The sequence below is a fragment of the Coloeus monedula genome, assembly GCF_965178545.1.
Source record: "Coloeus monedula genome assembly, chromosome: 13".
In the NCBI taxonomy this organism is placed as follows: domain Eukaryota; kingdom Metazoa; phylum Chordata; class Aves; order Passeriformes; family Corvidae; genus Coloeus; species Coloeus monedula.
Genome location: NC_138793.1, coordinates 20158763 through 20180312, shown reverse-complemented (window position 1 = coordinate 20180312; position 21550 = coordinate 20158763). Strand labels below are relative to the sequence as shown.

The following is a 21550-nucleotide window of genomic DNA, read 5'->3' as shown; positions in this document are numbered from 1 at the left end:
CACCGAGCCACGGGGCAGGGACCGGCCACTCCATCTCCCCCCGCCCCGCTCTCGGGGCCCCTCTCATCACACCCACGTGTCACCTTCCTGTGCCACCGTGTCCCCCCGCGGCAGAAGTCACCCGTGTCACTCTGTCCCCGTGGCCGGTGGGTGCCGGGGCAGGACCAGGGTCATCCCGGGGACAGCAGCACTTTGTCCCCGTGCCGGCCTGGCGGCAGGGGACAACGAGCTCCTGGAGGGGCCATTCTGAGTAGGTAGGAGCCACAGCCTCGACTCGGGGCTCAAATTTAGCACTTTTGCGTTTCTCACCCCAGCCGTGTCCTGCTCCGCTGGGAGCTGGGTTTAAGGTGGTGCCGGGATTGGGCCCGGAGACTCCAAGCACCAGGAGCTGGGAAAGGGGATCCCTCCAGCAGGAGCACCCCGGGCAGGCGGGTCCCCCTCGCTGACACCCCCGGCGCTGTGGTGATGTTGTCTGGGAGCTTCCCAAGCACCTGGAACGAGTGGTGAGGAACCGGTGAGTCCCTGGATGGGACAGGGACACGCTGGGACCCTCGGCACCACCAGCGGGACTCCCACATAGCCATGGTGGGGCACAGGGGTGTGAAGCCCAGTACAGCAGGGTCAGACTGGCATGGTCGTGCCTGTGCCACCACCACAGTGTTGGGACAGGGGACAGGGGCAGTGTGCCTGCATCCCCCCCCTGTGCCCTCATCAGGGTCCCCTCACTTTTTGCTGTGCCCATGGCTGCTCGAGGTAGAAACCAAACTCTCTCCACCTCCAGCACAGCTGCTGCTTTGTTCCCAGCAGCAGGACAGCCAGACACATTCTTGCTCCTGGAGGCAGGATGGCCAGCCAGTGCCCGGCCAGTGCATCAAACCAAGAGACTTTTCATTCCAAATTCCTCCTCTGCCATGCACAGCAGGCCCTGGACAGGCACAGCTGGTACAGCAGCACCCCACTGCGTGCCTGTGGGCTGACACCAGCGCCAGGAGAGGTGAGGAGTGCTTGGCCATCACTGCTCTCTGGTGAGGAGAATGCTCCCACTGCTTGTGCACTCACAGCACAACATGGCACTGGGGGGAGACACGGCCAGGACTCCCAGACTTGCAGGGAAGGGGGGTGCTGGACCCACCTCCCCATCTGGCAGGACACGGCAGCTGGGAATTGGGCCCCTGGGGCTGTGCACGGTGGGGCTGGGCTGCCTGGTGCCAGGGGAGCGAGGGGGCCACCAAGCTGGCTCCCTGAGGATTCTGCTCCCGCCACACTGCAGGTGTGGAGCAGCTCCTGGTGCAGGAATGGGGCCCATGGTGCTGCAGTACTCATGGGGACTGCCCTGCCTGGAGGGAAGAGGTGACTCTGATGTTGGGGTATCCCTGAGCACATGATGGTGAGTGGTGGTCCCAGCCAGGTGCCCTTAGCCCCTTCTCAGCATGGAGGGGGCTCTTGGTGCCACAGCAGAGGGGCCCATTCTCAGACCCTGTGGTGAGGGAGCTCCTGGAGCCTTCAGCATCCTCGTGGTGTGAGTACAGGGCCAAGGAGGGGCCATGGAATTCCACTCTGGGGGTGCAGAGAGCAGAGGCCCCCTCCCTCCTGACTCCCCTCGGGGACAGCCACACATTGGTGCTGGTTAGCCCAAGGGAGCCTGAGGCACTGGCCCTGCCGGCTGCTTGCCCAACCCAGGGCTCACCCTGGGGGTGATGCCCACCCTTCCACAGGACACAGGGGCTGGGACATGGCCAGGATGGTGTCCATGAGCTTTGCGTGGCCCCACAGACATCACAGACACAGGGCTGAACACGTCTCTGTTTAATCCCACACCCCGTCCCAGCGAGGTTCCCTCCCTGTCCAACACCGCCAGCAGCATCCCGGAGGGCACAGCAAGCCCTTCCCTGGGGAGCCACTGGCCCCAAACCCGGAGCAGGAACAGTTCATTTCCACGGGCTCAGACCCACTACGGCAGCACCACGATCTTCTTCTCCAGCGTCTGCGGGGGGAACAGGACCCTCCTCACGGCGGTGTCCAGCTCCTCCAGTGCCAGCTGCGCGTGCAGCACCGTCGCGCCGTCGCGCTCGGCCGTCGCCACGTGCTTCAGCAGGCGGTACAGGTCCCGCAGCACGTCCCGCAGCACCTGGGCACGGCGGGCAGGGGCAGCTCAGCGCCCGCCGGCGCCTCGCCCGCACCGCCCCCTCGGCGAGTCCTGGCAGGCGTGGGGCTGCCCCCTCCCCGGCGCCTCGGCCCCCCGTGACTCAGTTTCCCCACACGCCAGCAGCACAGTGTGGTGCTCCTTCAGCACAGGGGCACCAGGGCATGCCGGGATCTCGGCTGTGGGGATTCCCGTGGGGAACGGGGCTGTTTCCTCCATGGGAGCTAAGTCCCAACATGCTGTTACTGGGAACTGCGGAGGGAGGCCACGGTGCTGGAAGAACTGGGCATTTCCAAGTCAAATCAGCGATGAACAACTCCCACGGTTCCCAAGAGCTGGCACTGCCCCCGGCATGGCACGGCACTGCCCCCGGCAGAGCCCAGCAGCTCAGAGGGACACCCCCACAAAGCCCCCCTTCCCCAGGATCCATTGAGGGAACCCTTTAGTGGGGATGCCCAAACTGGGCGTCTCAGTCCCCTGGGGGGCTGTGCCTGCCCCAGGGACAAGCAGGGGTGACCCACCTCAGTGACCTTCTCACTCAGCCCCCGCAGCAGCAGCACCACCACGTGCACAGCAGCTCTTCGCACCTCAGCCTCGGGGTCTGTCCGGGCTATGGACGTCACACAGCAGGTGACCTGTGGGGACAGGGCAGGGGTGCATCAGCAAGGACTGAGAGATGCACAGGATCCCATCAGAGCAGCCACTGAGGTGCTGGCAATGTCCCAAGAATGAGGATGGGACCCCCATGTCCTGTGGGGCGCGGGCTCCGAGCAGTTCCAGCCAGGGCCGGGTGGCACATGGATGCCTCAGGAAGCTGTGTAACAGTCTGTATAAAAATCAGGCAGAGCCAAAGGAATCTAATTAAATCCCGGCAGTGACAGCCGGGAGAATTAGCAGAGCTCGCACCTTCCCGAAATAGCAGCGTGTGGCTCACTGGCATCACATCAACTGCTGGGATCCACCGGTGCTGAGCGGGAACTGAGGGGAGCAGCCCGAGTGCCAAATCCATGATGTCTCACTCCAGGAGCACCGGGGGGGTGAAGCTCTGGCGCCCGTGAGGCACAGACCCATCGGCTCCAGGGCTGTTGGGCTCACCGCACTGGGATCTGAGCTCCAGCAGCTCGGCAGCCCTGTCTCACCCACAGCCTGCAGCCAGGGCGGGCGAGGGCCAGCTCCGTGATACTGATGATACTGATAATGGTAATTACGATAACGGGAGGCTAGCGAGGTGTCATTAAGCGGGAGGTGTCTCTGGCAGGCACCACTTGTGCCCCCAGGTCTCCTCTGGCAGTGACTGCCATGGGTGGAGCAGGCGCATAAAAATCAGGGCTAGAACCTCCCTAGTGTTTGCTTCAGGCCCCATGACTTTTATAGTCCACAATATCAGCAATTACCACTCATGTCCTTTATGGAAATGTCCCGTTTCCATATGGAAATGTCCCATTTCCATGTCCTCAGCAGCCCAACCATGTGCTAACAAACGTGCTCCTTAACGAGAGGCCCCATGCTCCCCAGGCAGGCTCAGGGGAAGGATGGAGCTGGTACCTCCTGGATGATGGATCCCAGCTGGAAGCCGAGGTGCTGGCAGAGCTCGCCCAGGTTGGAGAGGCTGCTGGCCCGCAGGGCACTGTCGGGATCCCGGGCACCCCGCAGGAAGGCCCGGATCAGTGGCTCCCGGTGCTGGAACACCATGTCCCCTGCAAGAGAGAGCAGAGCTGTGTGTCACCAGCAGGGAAAGGCCCATCCTTCCTGCCAAAGCCCTGGCTCCTTTGGGAACAGATGCATTGGGCATCTGCCCTGCAACACCACTGAACAGCTGGATGCAACATCTGCAGCGTGGCTTGTGCCCCTCAGCACACACCCCACGGCACAGACCTTGGGGTCCTTTGGCACATCCCAGTCCGCCCATAGGGTCACCCATGGTCCTCCAACCACACCAAGTGTGAATCCCAAATTCCCACATCACCCAGACCCAATCCCTTGCCCCAATTAGCACACAGAAGTGCTGTGGATGCTTGAGCTGCTAATGAGAGCTCAGGCCCGTGCTGAGCATCCACGACCATCCCAGGAGTGTGGTCATCCCACAGGAGCTGAGCAGCTCTGTGCCCCACGGCACGGGCACACCTCCTACTGGGCAGGGCCTCAAGGGGTGGAAAGAAAGCTCCAGAAGGCCAGCTGGCCTGTGAGTTCTGTTTTTCCAGCTCTCTCAAGCTCCAGAAGCTCCTCAGACAACGGTGCCCTGCAGCAGATGGAGGCAGTGGGATGGATGCCTTGGGATGCCCCAGGGTGTGGAGACAGGAATGATCCTTGTGGGCAACGGAAGGTCCCCAATACCCTGCACGTGGGGGCTCAGGGCTGGGGACTGGCACAGGGTGGGGGAGCACAGGGCAGCGCTCTGATGCCAAGGACTTGCTGGGAACGTATCATGCTCTGTGCCTGCATCCCAGGACTTGGAATTACAGCAGTGTGAGCAGTGCAGGGTGATCCGAGTGGGATGCATCCCCTCCAAAGCCAACAGTGCACCAGCCTCTGTGCCAGATGGCTACACTTCCTTTCCCCTCCTAGAAAGAGAAAGCTGCTCCAGTGAGACAGTGGGGATGGGGACAGGGCAGGAGGAAGGCATGGCAGTCCCTCAGCAGAGCAGGAGAGCTCAGAATCACAGAGAGCTGTGGAGTGATCCTGAAGCGCTGGGTAAATCCTCGCTCTCAGACACTGAAGCTTTGCAACAGAAACAACTTGGTGCAATTTGTTCTATAAATACGCCGGCGAGCCGGGACGCGCCGGAGCGGCTGCCCGCGGCAGCAGCACCACGGCGAGCGGGGAGAGCACGGGGGAGAGCGTGCCACCACCCCCAGGGCAGCTGCCAAGGGAAACCCTGCATTGGGTCAGACACTCGGATGTCGCCCGGGGAGGTCCGGGACTGAGGGGCTCTGAGCTGAGACAGTGGGATGCCCTCTCCCCATGCCAGCAATGAGGATGGATGGTGGCGCAGCTTGGCACTGGTGGGATGCCACAGCTGGCAGAGCCCAGGGATGCCACTGGTGCCAGGGAATGTGGCACAGGCCACAGGAGAGTCACAGTCCTGGGGCTCAGGGGGTCTGGGCTTTTCAGGGGCATTCCCAGACAAGGCACACAACGCCCACCCGGTGACCAGGGACCCCTGCCCGGCTGCCCCAGCACCACAGACACCGGCTGCCACCTCCTTGGCCATGGAGAGCTCCCACTGAGCACTCCCGCTGGCCAAGCCTCCTCCACGGAGTCAGACAAGGCACTTTAGGACATGTCCCAACAGCAGATGCCGGAAAGGCCTCATCCAGTTTCTACCCCTCAGCCTTGCGTGTCCAGGCGCTTCCCGGCAGTCTCCAAGCCTGGTGCTGCCGACCGAGGGGATGGTGGGCTGCTGGCAGGACCCGGCATCCTGCTCCTGCTGCTGGCAAACCTCGGCCAGCTTCCCTTTGGCTTCCGGATCCTTCCCACCTTCTGACAACAAAAGTCCCCTGTGGGCTTTCCCACAGGGAAAGAGGCTGAGCGGTGGTGCTGTGGCTGCTGGCAGCGGGCAGTGCCATGCCCACGGCCATGGACTCACCCAGCGCCCGGGTGACACGCATCAGCACCTCGCCCAGCTTCATCCTGGTGACAGCGGCCGCGGCGTCCTCCGTGCCCTGCGCCGGGCACTCGTACTGTGCCAGCAGGACAGGCAGAATCCGCTCTGGGTACTCACTGGAGAGCAGGGCAATGCCTGGAGCAGAGAAAAGCTGGAAAATCAGTAATTTAGCAGTTGGCAGCTGGTGTCTGCTCACTGCTGCTGGGTGATGCCCTTTGACACAGTGCGGACTTGGTGCACTGGGGGCAGCTGGGCACTGCAGCCAATGCTTGGGCACAGAGTGGGGTCATTGCTCCCAGTTCCTGGCCATTGGCACATGGTGCCAGCATGTCTCTGTCCCTGCCGGATTTGCCTGGCCCAGACTGGGAGCAGGAGCCAGTGTGCATGCTCTCATGCCTGCTGCATCTTCCAGGGGCTGATGAGAAATCAGATCCCAGACACAGGGATCAGACCCTTCTCCAGCTCCATTGCCCTTCCCTGAACACACTCCAGTCCCTCAACATCTGTCTTGTCATGAGGGGCCCAAAACTGACCCCAGGATTCCAGGTATGGTGTCCAGTACAGCAGGAATACATCAGTGGAGTCCAGTTCCATGAAACCCAGCGGTGCCACAACCACTGGCAGGGAGCAAGTGGGACTATGGGGACCCATCTGGTGCGGCCCCCAGCCCCACGCTTGGCACGGCACGGCTCGGCACAGCTCGGCATGGCACAGGTGCTGCTGCCATGGGTGAGTCAGTGCTGCAAGGAACCGCGTCAGGGTTAATCACCGCCGCGGCCGCGCTGCCAAACGTGCGGCAGCTGCAGCGGCGCGTTAATCACCAGGATGGTTCCAGCCTTTGTGCTCCAGCCGCGGGCAAGGACAGACCCGTCCCTCTCAAGACCGTACAGGCAGTGGGAAGCACAGCATAAACTCCTTTCCCATCTGTTGCCAAAGGTTACCAACCCAACGGCAGCGGTGCCAGCATCGCTGTGGGCCAAGGGAATGGCACCTCCCTTGCACGGAACCCAGGGGACCGTGACCGTCTGTTGTCACACAGGACATGCCCATCACCCCAGGGCAGAAGCACCTGCCTGCAGCTCCCAGGGGCAGCCTGGTGCTGTGGGGCTGTGCCGAGCGTGCCGGAGCAAGCACTGACCTGAGGGTTTCCTGGGAAGCAGTGTGAGTACTCAGGAACTGCCACCGCGGCAGAGCCCTGAGGGAGCACCAGCGGGTCCCCCTGGTCCTGCTCCTCTGCCAGCCTCAGCTGAACAGACCCCTCAGTGGGTGCCAGGCCAGAACTGCAGCCCCAGCTGGTGACACAGACCTGGCACAGGGATGGTGACCAGCTCCAGGGAGTAAGAATAACTGGGGGATGAAGTTTCCAGCTTCAGGAACTTGGCATGGAGCCCACGTGTGGCTCCAGGCTTGATGGAACAGCACAAAGCCACAATCTGGGAGGGCAGGAGATGCCGAGCCCTCAGCCTGGCCGTGGCTCTGCTGCTCTTCACTCCCACTTCCCAGAGCCCCCCCAGAACAAAACCTTCCCTGACAAAGTGCTGGCACTCATCCCGACAGGCACGGCTCACCTTGGATGGCTGAGAGGTAAACGAAAGCGTCCTCGTGCTGCACATTCTCCAGGAACACCTGGAAGGAAGGGAAGTGCCATCAGCAGTGACCCTGGGCTGGGCCAGCAAGGCCAGAGGGCTCTGATAATTACGACCATCTCCAACCTGATGGCACATTCAGTGCCAGCTTGCTGGGACAGGGCATGGGATGGGGGACACAGCAGGAGACAGGGACCAAGGCAAGGGACAAGGACCACAGCAGAAGCCTGGTACCTGCAGCAGCTTCTCCTGAAGCCGAAGTGCCTCGGGATCCCGCTGGGTGACCAGGCTGGCGAGATGGCGCAGGGCAGCTGCCCGGCTGGGGGGCTGGGGGTCATAGGCTGACACCAGCAGCTCCTGGAGCCCAGCCGGGGCCGGGCTGTCGGCACATGGGGCTGGAGAGGCACTGGGCTCATGGCGTGTGCTCTGCTCTCCGCTCCTCTCCCTGTGAGACGAGGGGCTGCCGTGTCTGTGCCGTGGCGATGGGGGGCTGGGGGCTCTGCTGGGAACGGCAGCAGGGCTCGGTGCTCCCGTGCCAGGCTTCCTGCCCAGCACATCATCGGCAGCGGCGCCCACAGCGCTGGGGGAACAGGCGCCATGGGTGCAGATGGCGATGCGCAGGTCCGAGGCCAGCTCCTGGGTGAGGGGCTCGGGGTAGGTGCGGGACAGCTCCTCCAGCAACGGCACCAGGCGCTTCAGCACCACGAAATCGCTGGATTGGAGCTGCGGAGGGAGAAGAGCAGCGTTGGCACCAGTGTTAACGAGGGTTCACTCCCTGGCATGCTCCCAGGAGGGTGGGCGGGCATGGGGGTGAGGAGCCCCAGAGCCCATGTGTAGCCCCATCCCCAGCCCATGAGCCGGGCTCTGGGCACCACGAGCTCCTCTCATCCCAGCGCCAATCCCAGCCCTGGCAGCTCTGGCAGCACAGGAGAAGGTGGGAAGGGCATGAACCTGAAAAACAGCGGTGTCCGTGCATGGGGGCCAGGCCAGGGACATCCTTCCCACCAGCATTGTGCCAGACTTGTCACCAGTCCTGCCTGGAAGGACGCTCCTGGCACGGCAGCCACGACCTGTCCTGAGCTCAAGGAGCTCCTGCCGTAACCTGGATTTAACTACTAAAATTTGGGATGTGAGGCCTGAAAAAGGGTGCTTTAGCAGAGATTTTGGATGACTGTGTAAAACCCCTCGCCTGCTAAAACCCAAACAGTTCTGCAGCTGCTTCCAAAACCTTTCACATTCCATTTTCCAAATTATGTCACTCCCATTAACGCAGAAGTGGGAGCAGGAGCTCGCCTGGGAGGGGCCCATTGCAGCCGCAAGGCTCTGGCTTTAACTTCTCTTCAACTACAGTTCTTTTCCCAGTGTTAAAAATTTAGCAATAAGAAACAATAAATGATCTTTTTCCATTAACAGCTGGATTTTCCTTAGGGCAAATCCAGGGATGAAGCAACCCCAGCAGCTCAGTGATGGCAGCGCATTAATGGATGTGCCATTGCTCGCCATGGCAGTCCCACCGACACCCGAGTGACACAGAGCTCATATATCTATAGGTATTACAAGGTAAGCGAGAGACATAAATAACAATATAAATATGTATAAAATGTAAATATAAAAATGTAAGAGGATTTTCAAGGGTACAGCCCACATGGGAAGTTCACAATGCTCCGGAGCCTGTGACCGTGTGGGGATGCAGAGGGTGCAGTGCTGGTATTTAAAGATGCTGTATGTGACTGTGCTCCTCTGTCAGTGCCTTTTTGGAAGAGATTATAAATTAGTTAATTGGGCTCTTGGGGGTGCCCTGCTCAGATTGAATCCTTGGTCAACACCCCAGCACCACCCCAAGGAAAACATTTATATATAACTCTCTAGATAACTACTTACAGCTTGTGACCGAGCAGGGACCCCGAGCCAGGGCACCCAGCTGTGCTGCAGCACCCTCAACTGGGCATGGCACTGCCCGGCCCCCTGCCCCACACCCACCAAAGCCCTGGCTTCCCCCCTCACCTGGACGGCGCCGCCGAGCAGGGCGGCCACGAGCCCCATGGCCATGGCGAGGGTCTGCGCCTCGGCCGCTGCGCCGGGGCCCTGCGCAGGGTGGGCACAGGCCCGCTGCAGCACGGCCGCCACGAACTCCTGCACCTGCCAAGGGAACGGCCGTCAGCAGCAGGGACACCCCGGGCCACCTCCTCTGCAGCCTCTGCGCCCAGCTGAGTGTCCCCAGCCCACGCAGCTCTCCAGCACAATCCCACACAAGCTCAGGGAGCGTTCGGACAATGCTCTCAGGGATGCACAGGGGGGGATTGTTGGGCTGTGCTGTGCAGGGCCAGGGGTTGGACTCGATGATCTCCATGGGTCCCTTCTAATTCAGAATATTCTGTGATTCTGTAATTCTGTGAAACTCTTCCCATTTTCCTCTTGTTGCCACTACCCTGATCCCAGTGTGGGCTCAGCCAAGTCACATCCACAACTGGGACAAGGTCATGGTTAAACTGCTGGGGTCTCTCAGCAGCACAAGCCCCCGTGGGGCTGCAGGAACAGAGAGATCCCAGCTCCATCTCTGCCTCCTGCCTGGCTCCACCATGGGATGGAAGCTGGGAAGGCAACTGGGATAGTCCCAAAGGGAAGCTCAAGGTGGTGGCAACAAAGGTCTGTATGGAATTGCCCTAGGAAAAGGCTTGGGAATTCCAGAGCCAAGGAGCTCCAGCCCCTGTCCACAATTCTCCATACCAGCCTCCCCCTTATCCTGCACAGCTGACACTTCATCCGGGCTGTTTCCCATGTTTTCACTTACTCTGTGATTTTTCCCACAATATTTTTATTCCACAAGCCTGTAACAATCCTGCCTGGTTGGCGGTGGCCTTCTCCACACTTGGCACCAACACTTTTGATCCCACAGGCTTCCTGCCTTCCTAACATATCTTGAAATGAGGGAGTTGATGTTCTCCATGCCTTATCTTCTCTCAGACAAGCCTGGGAAGGGTTTGGACCAGGGTCATTCCTACCTAATAGGTGTGTTGCAAAAAAAGAGGAACTACTGTATTCCTATTTCAGAAAACAAAGTACGAGGGCAACAAGGCCCTACTGCACCAAATCCCAAACTTCCACCTCCAGGGCACTGGGTGCAGGTCCTCCTCAGCTGCCAGCTTCCTTAAGCACATCCCTTAAGCAAGGAGGGAGGCTGTGGAAAAAGCCTTTGGAAAAGGCTGCACAAAAAGGCTCAGGTACCTGCTGGGATAATTATTCCAGAGAAGAAATTCCATCAAACAGCAAGTAAGTAAAAAAAATCAGAATATTTGCTTTCACAACACAGTGACACGCAAGCTGGAAGGACTGAAGTTATATTTAATGTAAGAAAAAAAAGGAAAATCGTGAATAAATAATAGTAGATGGCAACTGAGAAAAATTAAAACTTAAAAAAATAATCTGGAAAAAAAAACATTTTAAAGTGGGAGGGAAAAAATTTGTAAAATAAAACACACTGGGGCACAGTTGTGTCTCAGGCAGGAGGAGAGAATCCTTGGTGCAGTGAGGAAATCAAGCTGACCTTGGTTATGGAGGAGAATATGTAAATAAAACAAATGTGCAGTTGGGGGGGGGCACAGTGGCTGCTGTTCCTGGGCTCCAGCTTTGGAAGGATGGATCCCACTTGCTCCCACCCCATTAGGGCCCCCCCAAACGCCCCAGGGAACCCCACACTGCAGAACCTGCTCAAAGCCTGTCCCTGTCCCAGCCCAGGGCCTCCCTGAAACACAACCCCAGGCAGGAGGATAATGGATTTTTTGTCTGGATTTCTTTGGTGGTGGATTTTAATCCCAGACTCCTGGCTGGACCCTGAAAACTGGCAAAACCCTTCCCCATTTCCCACCCCGACTCTCCGGCCCTGGTGGGTGGGTGTGATGGGGAGGCAGGTGGGGACAAAGCGCTGCTGGCTGTGTCCCCTCTGCTGCTGAGCACACAAAGGCTCCTTTGTCCCAAAGGAAACGTGAGGAAACCTGCCTGAGCCGTGACCGCCCCTGCCCACGGCAGCATTGAGAGCTGGCATTGCTGGGGCACTGGGGGAAAAACAGCAATAAAAAACAGGATGAGGAAGTTAAAAGACATCAGATCTGCAAAGGATCTGCAGGGGATCCACATGGGAATGGCATGCTGCCCTTGGTGTCCAGATGCCTTCCTGACCGGCACATCCAGGGAGGGGAAAGATTTTAACAATCCTTTTTGGGACCAGGGTCAAATGGCCTTTGAAATTACAATATTTAATAAATTTGGCACTGCCCATTCACGAATGTAGGAGCACAGTTATGCCAACCAGGTTGCTCCCATCCAACCTGGCCTTGGACACTTCCAGGGATGGCACAGCCACAGCTTCTCTGGGCACCCTGTGCCAGGCCTCACCACTGGGACAGGGAGGAATTTCTTCACCATATCCCATCTAACCCTGCCCTCTGGCACTGGGAAGCCATTCCCCCTCATCCTAGCACTCCAGACCCTTGTACAAAGTCCCTCTCCAGTTCTCTTGGAGCTCCTTTAGGCACTGGAAGTTTCTCTAAGGTCACTCTGGACCCTTCTCTTCCCCAGGCTGAGCAATCCCAACTCCTTCAGCCTCTCCTCCTCTAAGTGTTCAGCCAATCCCCCTGGGCTTTGCCACGACCAACCTGCACAATGTCAGTGAACACGGTGTCGGAGATGCCCTCGCACAGCGCGGCCACGAGCTGCAGGACCAGCAGCTTCCTCCCCTGCCTGGCCTGGTACTGCTCCAGCTCCAGCAAACTCCCTCCAGGCTCCACAGCCAGGTTTGGAGCTGCCTCGTCCTCTGCAGCCACCTGAGTCAGCTCCTGCCGGGAAGGGAGCACAGGGCATGGAGAGGCAGTGGTTAAACATGGGGAACCAGTGCCAGGAATGCCAGGTGACTCCTCACACCACCACCACCTTCCAGTCCGTAGATGAAGGTCTCCAAGAGCTGTCCACAGCCCCTGGGTGTCCCATACCCATCTCCTCCTGTGACTGTGGGCTGGGGGCACAAAATCCCAGTCCAGCCCAGGCCTAGAGGGATCTATGGGGGGCTCCAAGTGGGATCAAAGGAAGCAGGTATGGGGCCCCTCTTCTACAGCCAAGGAAGCAACAGGGATTATTCCCAGCCTCCAACACACTTCAGACGTTCCTGTTGTTAAAACCGGCTGGGGCGGGGATGAGGATGAGGGTTAACCCCTTCAGGGACAGGGCTGCTCCCTCTCCTTGGCTTCCCACCCAGCACAGGGCTGCTCCAGCATGTGCTGTACTGCAGGACGCGCAGGGGGTTGATCCTTCTTTTGCCTTCTGCTTGTCCAGGGAACCCCTTCCTGCAGGTATGCCCCAACCAGGAACTGGCTGCCCTCACCTTCAGGCAGTGGATGAAGAAGTCTCCAGCCAGACCACTCTTCTGGCAGTGGGACAGGAGCTCCACCAAGCTTTCCACATGGCACTGCTCCGAGGAGATCTTCTGATACAGGGCCTCATCTTCATCACTGGAACAGTCATTGTGTCACCAACACAAACACACCCAGAATTCCCTGACCCCCAGACTCCAGGGCATGGTGAAATCCCAGTCTGCATTTCCCTGGAACCCTTTCTTCCCAGCACTTCCCAGCAGAGCCTGGAGGCAGCTGAGCCAAACATTGCCCAGGTAATTTGGGCTCTGTTTATTAACTAACCTGCACTCATTAACAGAAACCATGAGCCCAAAACATACATTTCATCCAGCAATCCCATAAACAACAGGAGTAGTGCTGGCTAAGTTAGGCAGTGGTCAGAGCCGTGGCAGCAGGGGCATGGGCAGAGCCAGGGCCATTATGGAACAAGTTTAAAGTATTCCCAGTTTAAGCAAGGCAGAGATGCTTCTAACTGTGGCCTTCCAGTACCTAAAGAGAGTTAATAAAAAGGGCCTGGAGTGACAGGGGGGAACGGCTTCCCACTGCCAGAGGGAAGGGTTAGATGGGATATTGGGAAAGAATTCTCCCCTGTGAAGGTGGGGAGGCCCTGGCACAGGGTGCCCAGAGCGGCTGTGGCTGTGCCATCCTTAGAAGTGTCCGAGGCCAGGTTGGATGGGGCTTGGAGCAACCTGGGATAGTGGAAGGTGTCCCTGCCCATGGGAGCAGCTGGAACAAGATGAGCTTTAAGGTCCTTTCCAACCCAAACCAGCCTGTAATTCTAACTCAGGTCATGAATAGCTTGAAAAGAAGCCAAACAAACGTATTTGTGGGGATTTTGCTGCAGGTGCTCCCAGCACACCCCTGGGCACAGCTGTGCCTCTGCCTGCCCCACAGTGCTGCCCTGAGCCCTCCTGCCAGCTCACAGCCCCTCTCTTTAAACCCAAGCTCCTGCTGCCGGATGTCCCGGGCTGCGTGGCTGGAGACTAAAGGCTGCAGTTAATTCCCAGCATGGCCAGCTCTGCCTCTACTTCGAGACCATCTGCCCGCGCCAGAGGAGCTCCGTGGCTGCTCCACGGCGCTGGCACTGCCACAGTCTGTGCTGTGACTCTGCCACCTGTGCCCGAGGGACTCCGCTCACTGTGTCACCAGACAGGCTTGGGCTGGAGGTTGGAAGTTGAATTTGGAGGATGTTGAGATTGGAAATGCCCATCCCATTCCCAGACACTGGCACAGGCAGGGCTTAGCAGACAGGGAAAGCAGGCAAGGAGTGCACACCAACGCTCAGGTGGAGAGTGATGCTTTCTGGGGCTGGAAGTCAGAGCTCTGTGCCATGTCCAGGGAACCTGGGGGCTCTGTGGGTTGTGTGGAAGCGTCACCTGCCTGAGCTCGAGGGGATGAGACCCTGGTGGGATGGCACTGGCAGCCCCCTGCTTGCCCAGGCTCTCTCTGGCAGGCTTTCCTGGAAAGCCCTGACCCAGGGGACTGTCCCACAGCACTCACCTGATGGTTTCCTCCATCACAATGGTAGCACCGCCCTCGCTGCCCACACGGAGCTGGCACCGTGGGTGAAGGGTGGGCACGTGGCTGCTCAGCCCGGCCAGGCCTTCCAGCACAGCCAGGGACTGCTCCCACTCTGCCTTCTCCAGGAACCACAGCAGGATGTCCTGGCACGGGGAGCTGCCAAGGAGAAAGGAGCCGGTGGTGACATTGTTCTGCCCACTGCACCTTCCCTGTGATGTGGTTTGGGATGAGGGACATGACTGGAGCACTCCGGAGCAGCCATGGGCTCTCCTTGGGATGCTCCAGCTCCTGGCTCTGGCAGCTGAAAGCATTTGTGCCTGTTTCTAAGGGGATCAGCAGCACATCCTGCCCTTCTGGTGTGCCCAGATGGAAGGATTTGGGTCCCTCCGCACTTCAGGCTGGCAGAGAAAGGAGCGCTGTGAACACCCCTGGCACGCCCTGCCTGTGCCTCACACTGAGGTGACAAGGGCTGGTGGCAGTGCCAAGGGAGAGGAGGAAGGAGATGGGAGCACTGAGGTGGCATGGGGAGCCCTGCCAAAGGAAGAAGCAGGTTAATGAGGTGAAGCAGCCGCGCTGTGCTGTGCCGTGCCAGGGGTCTGGAAACCCGAACACTTCCAGGCAGCTGCCGGTTCAGTCATCCCTGCCAAATTCCTTAGCAAAGGAAGCAGTGACTCGGCATGAACTTGGCGCGTTCCACCAACTTGTCACGGCACTCGCTGTTCTTAGAAGTGATTAACGATGCCTTTAGTAACAGCAGAGGCCGTGTCTACACACACCTTTTAGGGAAAGCCTGCACACGCCAGGATCACTAGAGCACAGCGTAACCCCACCAGGAATGGTTTTACCAGGGAAAGCCTGGTGGGAGCAAGGAGAGAGGACAGCCAGCACCTGGCCACCCCTGTCCCTGCCACAGCTGGCACATGTGGTGCTTCCCACTGTACAGCAGTCATGGGGAGCCGGGCATGGTACGGGTATCAGCTGCCAGGAGGCAGGTCCTGATTGTACCAGAGGAGAGTGATCCCAGATTGGAGAATGATCCTGTACTTCCAAGAGGCAGGGCTTGAACTGTTTTCCCAGTTTTTATGCTATTTGTAGAGCCCTCCAGCCAGTGTCCAGCATTGCTACATCCATCCATGGACAATCACAATCCCTGCTCTAGGCAGAGCCACTCTGTGTTCCCGAGGGCATGCTCATTCCTACAAGGAACATTCTGGCTTCAGGGAACACAAAAACTAACATGAGAATGGCTTCCTCAGGCACAGGGCTGCTAGTGAGCCCTGCCTGTGGTTATTGCCTGCTTGGAACGAGAGTGCTTTGGGATGAGAAGATGGATCTCTGCTCCTGCCTGTGCCCTGAGCGTGGCTGTGGGAGGTGGGCAGAGCCCAGCAGATGAAACCCCAGCAGAAGCCGAGTACAAATCCTCCCTTACCGTAAGTATGACACATTCTGCTTGGCGAAGGAATAGAGGGAAAAAACCACTCCCAGGACTGACTGCAAGGATCCCAGGAGCAGGCTCGAGCTGTCATTCCCAACCACATACACCTACGGAGAGAAGGGCACAGGGAGGGGAGTCAAACACCTGCGTGGGGCTGAGGGGAGTTCAGGAACACGTCTGTGCACAGGGCACCTATCAGGGAGGATGGTGGAGGGTTCTCAGCCTCTTCCTTCAGTCTGGAGGCTGTCTGCCCTGATTATGCCATATTCCTTATTAAAACCTGCCTTCAGCACCATCTTTCTCCAAGAATTTGCTTAACCACAGCAGGGCTCCAAGCTACAGGAAGGTTGCAGCCAGCTATTTGGGAAGTCTGCAGCTTAGGGGTAAGGTCCTGCCTTACCCAGGGATGCAACAGGCCCTCTGGAATGAGCAAATCTTCATTGAGTTACAGCAAATCTCAAACACAGAGATCAGTCACTAGCAGGGCAGCTGGGCTGGTGGGTGCTGAGCTGAGGCACTGGGCTGCACAGGGTCTGTGGGGACTGCAGGAGCTCTGGGGATGTTGTAGAGGCTCTGGGGGGGGGTTATAGGGGCTTGGGGGTGATTGCAGAGCCTTGCTCCTCTTCTCCACCTCAACTAGCACCCTCCCAAGAGGCTGAGAGACGCCCCCATAGGGCCCTGCCCTGCCCCATTGATGCACACAGACCTGTTTCCCTGTGCTAATCCCCATGGAGCCATTCCTCCTCCCCAGATCCTTGTGTACACAAAGCCTCCCAATGAAGCCCCAAGGATGGTTTCTCACAAAGCATCAAATGACACTTGCTAGGCAAGAAACACCCCCAAACCTGGGGTCCCCTCACTAATTGGGCTGCTGTCAGGCCCCCAGTGCTCTGCCATTAAGGAGGGACCCACTCCAACCCCCCCAGCACTGCTCTGGGAGGGAGCAGTCCTCCAGACCGGTCTCTGCCTGCCAGCCAGTTACAACAGATCATTACAGGGAAAATAGACAACAATCCCAGGATTTAAGAGCTTAGCCTGCCTCAGGGCATGCCAGGAAGCAAGTCACCAGCTTCTGAAATTTGAGTTCCTGGACTGGAGATGTCCTTCTGGGTTGGAACGTGCAGCAGGAAGCTGCTGGAGCCTGCAGCGTGGCACGGGGGATACTGGAGGGAATGGTAGGAAATGGAGTTATGAGGGGAGGTGTCACAGGAGAGACCTCCACAAAAAGCCCTCATCCTTCACAGGAAGCACAAGGATGGACGCCACCAATCCCCCAAATTCCAGAACCAAGATCTGTGCTCCAAGGACACCTCAGAGCTCCTTACAGTGTCTAAAGGGGCTCCAAGAGAGCTGGAGAGGGACTTTGGACAAGGGCCTGGAGTGACAGGACAAGGGGCAATAACTTCCAACTGCCAGAGGGTGGGCTAAATGGGATACTGGGAAGGAATCCTTCCCTGTGAGTGGCGAGGCCCTGGCACAGCCCATGTGGAGGCTGGGGTACTCCTGCAGATGAAGATGAGATGACTGAGCATGACTGCAGGAGACACATCGGTTTGTGTGGCCCAACACACACTGAACTGCTCACCAGGTCTCAAACCAGCTCCTTTTCTCACCCAAAGCAGACACGGTACCTTGAGCACATCTTCCACACAGCTGCCCAGCTCCGCCTCTGGCACCAGCACGGCCCCTGCTGCCAAATCCTCCAGTGCCAGCTCTGAAAGCAAAGGGCAGAGACATGAGCCCCCCGAAACAGCCCAGAGCCCCCAGCAGCAGAACTGCCCCACCCTTCCCTGCACCCAAAAGCACTTCCACAGCTCCCTTCCCTCCCCATGGGAACAGACCAGCCCTCATTAGCTGTGCTAATTGTCCTGCAATGCTGTAAACCCCCAAGGACACATGGAAATCAAGGCAGACCACAACTCCATGATGGATGATTCCCCAGAGAGCTGCTGGTCAGCGTGGGGAACTGACGGCTTCCATCTGGAAGCCCAGAACAAGGGTGTCAGACTGGGAGAGGCTCCCAAGGAGCACAGGGCAGAGCCAAACTGCTCAGCTCCCACGCTGCAGTAGTAGCAAATGTGGTGTACCCAGACAAACTGACAGGGTCAGCACAGAGAGCTGGGCTCCCACACTCCATGGCCTGGCTGCCGGCCTGAGGAAATTCAGATGGAATGACAAAAACCAGTGAGGAGAGAAACCAGACCCTTCCCCAGTCCGGGTACCTGTGGCCTCGGAGCAGCGGTGGAGCGGTGCCAGCAGGGGCTGGAGCAGGTGCCTCTCTGCCAGCTGTGGCTGCTCCCTGGCCATGGTGAGCAGCGTGGTGGTGGCCACACGCTGGAACTGCCGCGCTGCCACTTTGTCCTGGATGTGCAGCAAGTCCAGAACCTGCAAGGAAAGTCCACGATAAAGGAACAAGGATCAGCACCCCCTCAGAGAGGGCAGCCTGGCTCCTCGCAGCAACCAAGGAGCAGCCCATGTGCTGCTTTGCTGGGCATCTGGCATGATATTCCATGTGTGGAAGAGCCAGTGTCCTTCCCACGCAGGCAGGATGCCTTTCTGGGCTCAAACCAGGAGCGTGCACCACTCCCAGAGCCAAAGGCTGGAAGCAAGGGCTACACAGAGAGTTCTGTGTAGCACAGTGCCAAGCACCTCGTGTGATCAGACAACATCATCCAGCATTTCAATAAAACATGGAAAATTCAAGAGCAGAAATGTTCTACTGCCAGAAGAACACGTCCACGTTGTGCTGGCTTGAACGAGGCCACACTCAAGCAAAAGCAACAGCCCCAGCACTCTCCAAGCCGCACTCCCCAGCAGAGGGGACAAAGGACTTACCTGGGGGCACACCTGTCTGTAGTAGTCCTCGAGGGACAGGCACTGCTGTGGGCAGGCAGCCAGGATCTTCCCAACTGCATCGCACTTCCTCCAGTCCAAAGCTGCTGCTTCAGTGCCAGCACCACCTACAACAGCAGCAGAAATCCCAGGTCAGCTCCAACCCATGGCTAGCTCTGGCTGAAGCCAGGTGTTCCTAGCCAAAAATCAGATTTTGAGCTTTTATTGCTCTTGTTAAACCAAGCATCTTTCAGGAGACACCTGAACTTAAGGATCAAAAGGGGAAAATTGCTGTGCAAGAGCTCTGATAATGGAAAATAACTCCTACAGCCAGGTGGGTGAGCCAAAAGGTGGGGAGAGGTTGTGCTTGGATGGTTGGAGTTGGCCAGATGAGATTTTGGCACTAAAAACTGTGGGATTCAGCTTTTGGAGACCAACAGCTTCCCTTCCTGGCAGGACATGGTGAGGAGGGGATGGGATGGGTCGCACTGTCCCTACAGTTCTCACAGCCCAGTGCCCAGCATGGCTCCCACTGCACTGGCATTGGGACAGGGCATTCCCCGGGACTGGTCCCACTCAGGACACACATGAGGTGTGACTCCATCGAGGCACAAACAGGGTAAGTGGGGTTAGAGTCTTTCAGTGTGGCCCTCGAACATAAGGGTATCCCAAATTAGAGCAGTTTGGGAGCTCAGCGCAGTCAGGGGCAAAGTCTGTTCGTCACCATGTCACCTCAGACCAGCACAAGCCAATTCCTACATCCAGCTCTTGTGGCTCTGCTCTTCTGGGCCTCTCATGGGATGAACCATCTCAAGGCACCTCTGAATCTGTGATCCTGGGGCCCAGAGCCCTCTACTCACCGTCTGTGCCCTCCAAGACACCCCGAACCACGGCCTGCACCCCGCCGGGCCTCAGCAGCCTCTCAGAGAGCAGGTGCCCGCAGAGCCGCCGCAGCCAGGCCGGAGCTGCCCCGGCACTCGGAGACCTCTGGAGGGGAGCAAAGGAGCAGGGTAAGGAGCGTATTTGCACACACCTGTGCCAACCCTCCTCTGGGCAAACAGCCCATGCTCTGACAGAGAGCACAGGACACAGACAGGCTTTGAATTGCTGCTTCATCCAGCGGCACAAAGCAAATCAGGAATTAATGAGAGAGGTCAGCCCTCGAGTGCTTAGCATGCTATTCCATCTCTGGAAGTGTCCAAGGCCAGGTTGGACGGGGCTTGGAGAAACCTGGGATAGTGGAAGGTGTCCCTGCCCATGACAGGGAGATGAACTTTGAGCTCCCTTCCAGCCCAAGCTATTCTGGGATTCTGTGATTCTATTAAGGGCATTATCCAATAGGGACTTTCCTAAAACAACACTCAAGAGATTCTCCATCTTCTCCTCCCCAGGAGACTTTGGAACAGCCCCAAAGAGCAGCAGGTGCCCTGTGTCATCCCCCGAGTGGGAAGGGTGAGGTCTGGAGTAGCAGAGGCTGTGCTTGGCCGGGCACGGCAGATGTGGGTGCCAAGCCAAGGTGGCACGTGCGGCGATGACAGTCCCTGACACACCCACACCCCGCTCCTGCACAGCACGGCTGGAATGACACACACCCAGCAGTCTCGCCAGCGTTCGGGGACTGGTTTTTAAGGTGTAAGAACATTTCCAGGAGAGCAGCACCCTCGGAGTGTGGGAACCACGGGGGTACGGAGCCCGACAGCCCCGTGCCGGGGATGGCCCCGGGTACCTGCTTGGGCTGTCCCTGCAGGACGAGCAGCTCCTGCACCGCCAGCGGCTGGTAAACGCGGTCCAGGATGTCCCTCAGGGCTTCCCGGCACCGCGCTCGCTCCGCTTCCGAGACACCCTGGAACAAAACACACCAGGGCTGTTGAGAACAGCTTGGCTTGGCACTAAAGCCCCGGACCCGCCGGTGTCCTGCGGCGCCTCGCCGGGCTCCGTGCCTCCTGTCCTTCCTCTCACGTAGGGAACGGCGGGCAGGACACGGGCGGGACCGCCTGGGGAGCGGGCTGGGCTCGGCTGGGTACTCACACCGCCACCGGGGAGCGGGGACAAGGGGTGCGAGTGTCGCACGGACCTGGCAGAGGGTGGCGGGGCCGTGTCCCAGCACGCAGAGCCCGGCGACGAGCAGACGGAGGTGCCGGGCGAGCAGCGGGGCGCCCAGGGCCGGCAGCCGGGCCAGCTCGACCAGCGCGGCCACGACGGCCAGCAGCCGGGCCCCGCGGGTGCCGGGCGGCGGCCCCGGCCCCGGCCCCAGCCCGAGCCCCGGCCCGAGCCCCGGCGGCAGGTGCGGCAGCAGCCCCAGCCCCACGGCGGCCCGCAGCGCCCGCCGCACCGCCCGCTCCTGCCCCACGCTCAGCGTGTCGGCGCCGGGCGGCGGCGGCGCCCCGGGGGCGGCGGGGGCTGCGGGGGTGGCGGCGAGCGCGGCCAGGCACTCCTTGAGGCACAGCAGCAGGGCCAGCAGCCCGCAGGCCGCCGCCCAGCCCGGCTCCGTGCCCGCCACCCCGGCCGCCAGCGCGGGCGCCCGGGACAGCACGGCCGCCCGGAGCTCGAGCAGCGCGGCCCAGCCCGCTGCCCGCGACAGCCGCTCCTCCAGCGCCGCCGCGTTCCTACGCAGCGTCTCCGGGCACAGGGCGGGCTCCGGGACGGACTTGGTAGCGCTGTCGCCATGACGGGGCGGCCCCAGCAGCAGCTCCAGCGCCTCCACCACACGGCCCGGCTCTGGCTCCGCCGGCGCTTCGCCCGCCATGTTGGGACTGCTGTCAGTGAGCGCCGCCATCTTGGGGAGGTCAGGGGAGGGGCGGGGCGGCCGGCGGCCGCCATAGTGGGGAGGTCGCTTGAGGGGAGGGGCCGCGCTTCCTGCCGCCATCTTGGGGAGGTCGGGAAAGGGAGGAGAAACCGCCCGGAGAGCTGGGACGGGACTTGGGACGAGGGATGGAGCGACAGGACAGGGAAAGGGCTTCCCACTGCCACAGGACAGGGGTCGATGGGATACTGGGAAGGAATCCTTCTCTCTTGAGAGTAATG

At 59.5% G+C, this 21550-nt stretch overlaps 1 protein-coding gene across 1 annotated transcript; it reads right to left on the bottom strand.

Annotated features, from left to right (window-relative positions):
• Positions 1 to 1789: 1789 nt before the first annotated feature.
• Positions 1790 to 21302, bottom strand: TANGO6 (transport and golgi organization 6 homolog; the record flags this gene model as incomplete). Its single annotated transcript, XM_082289803.1, has 17 exons — positions 1790 to 2128; positions 2665 to 2778; positions 3689 to 3840; positions 5730 to 5882; positions 7316 to 7373; positions 7568 to 8056; positions 9338 to 9472; positions 11986 to 12165; positions 12708 to 12834; positions 14239 to 14415; positions 15689 to 15801; positions 17326 to 17408; positions 17917 to 18079; positions 18530 to 18654; positions 19387 to 19513; positions 20253 to 20369; positions 20601 to 21302. 17 exons carry the CDS (start codon positions 21300 to 21302, stop codon positions 1952 to 1954), a joined length of 3192 nt encoding a protein of 1063 aa, XP_082145929.1. The 3' UTR covers positions 1790 to 1951.
• Positions 21303 to 21550: the final 248 nt, after the last annotated feature.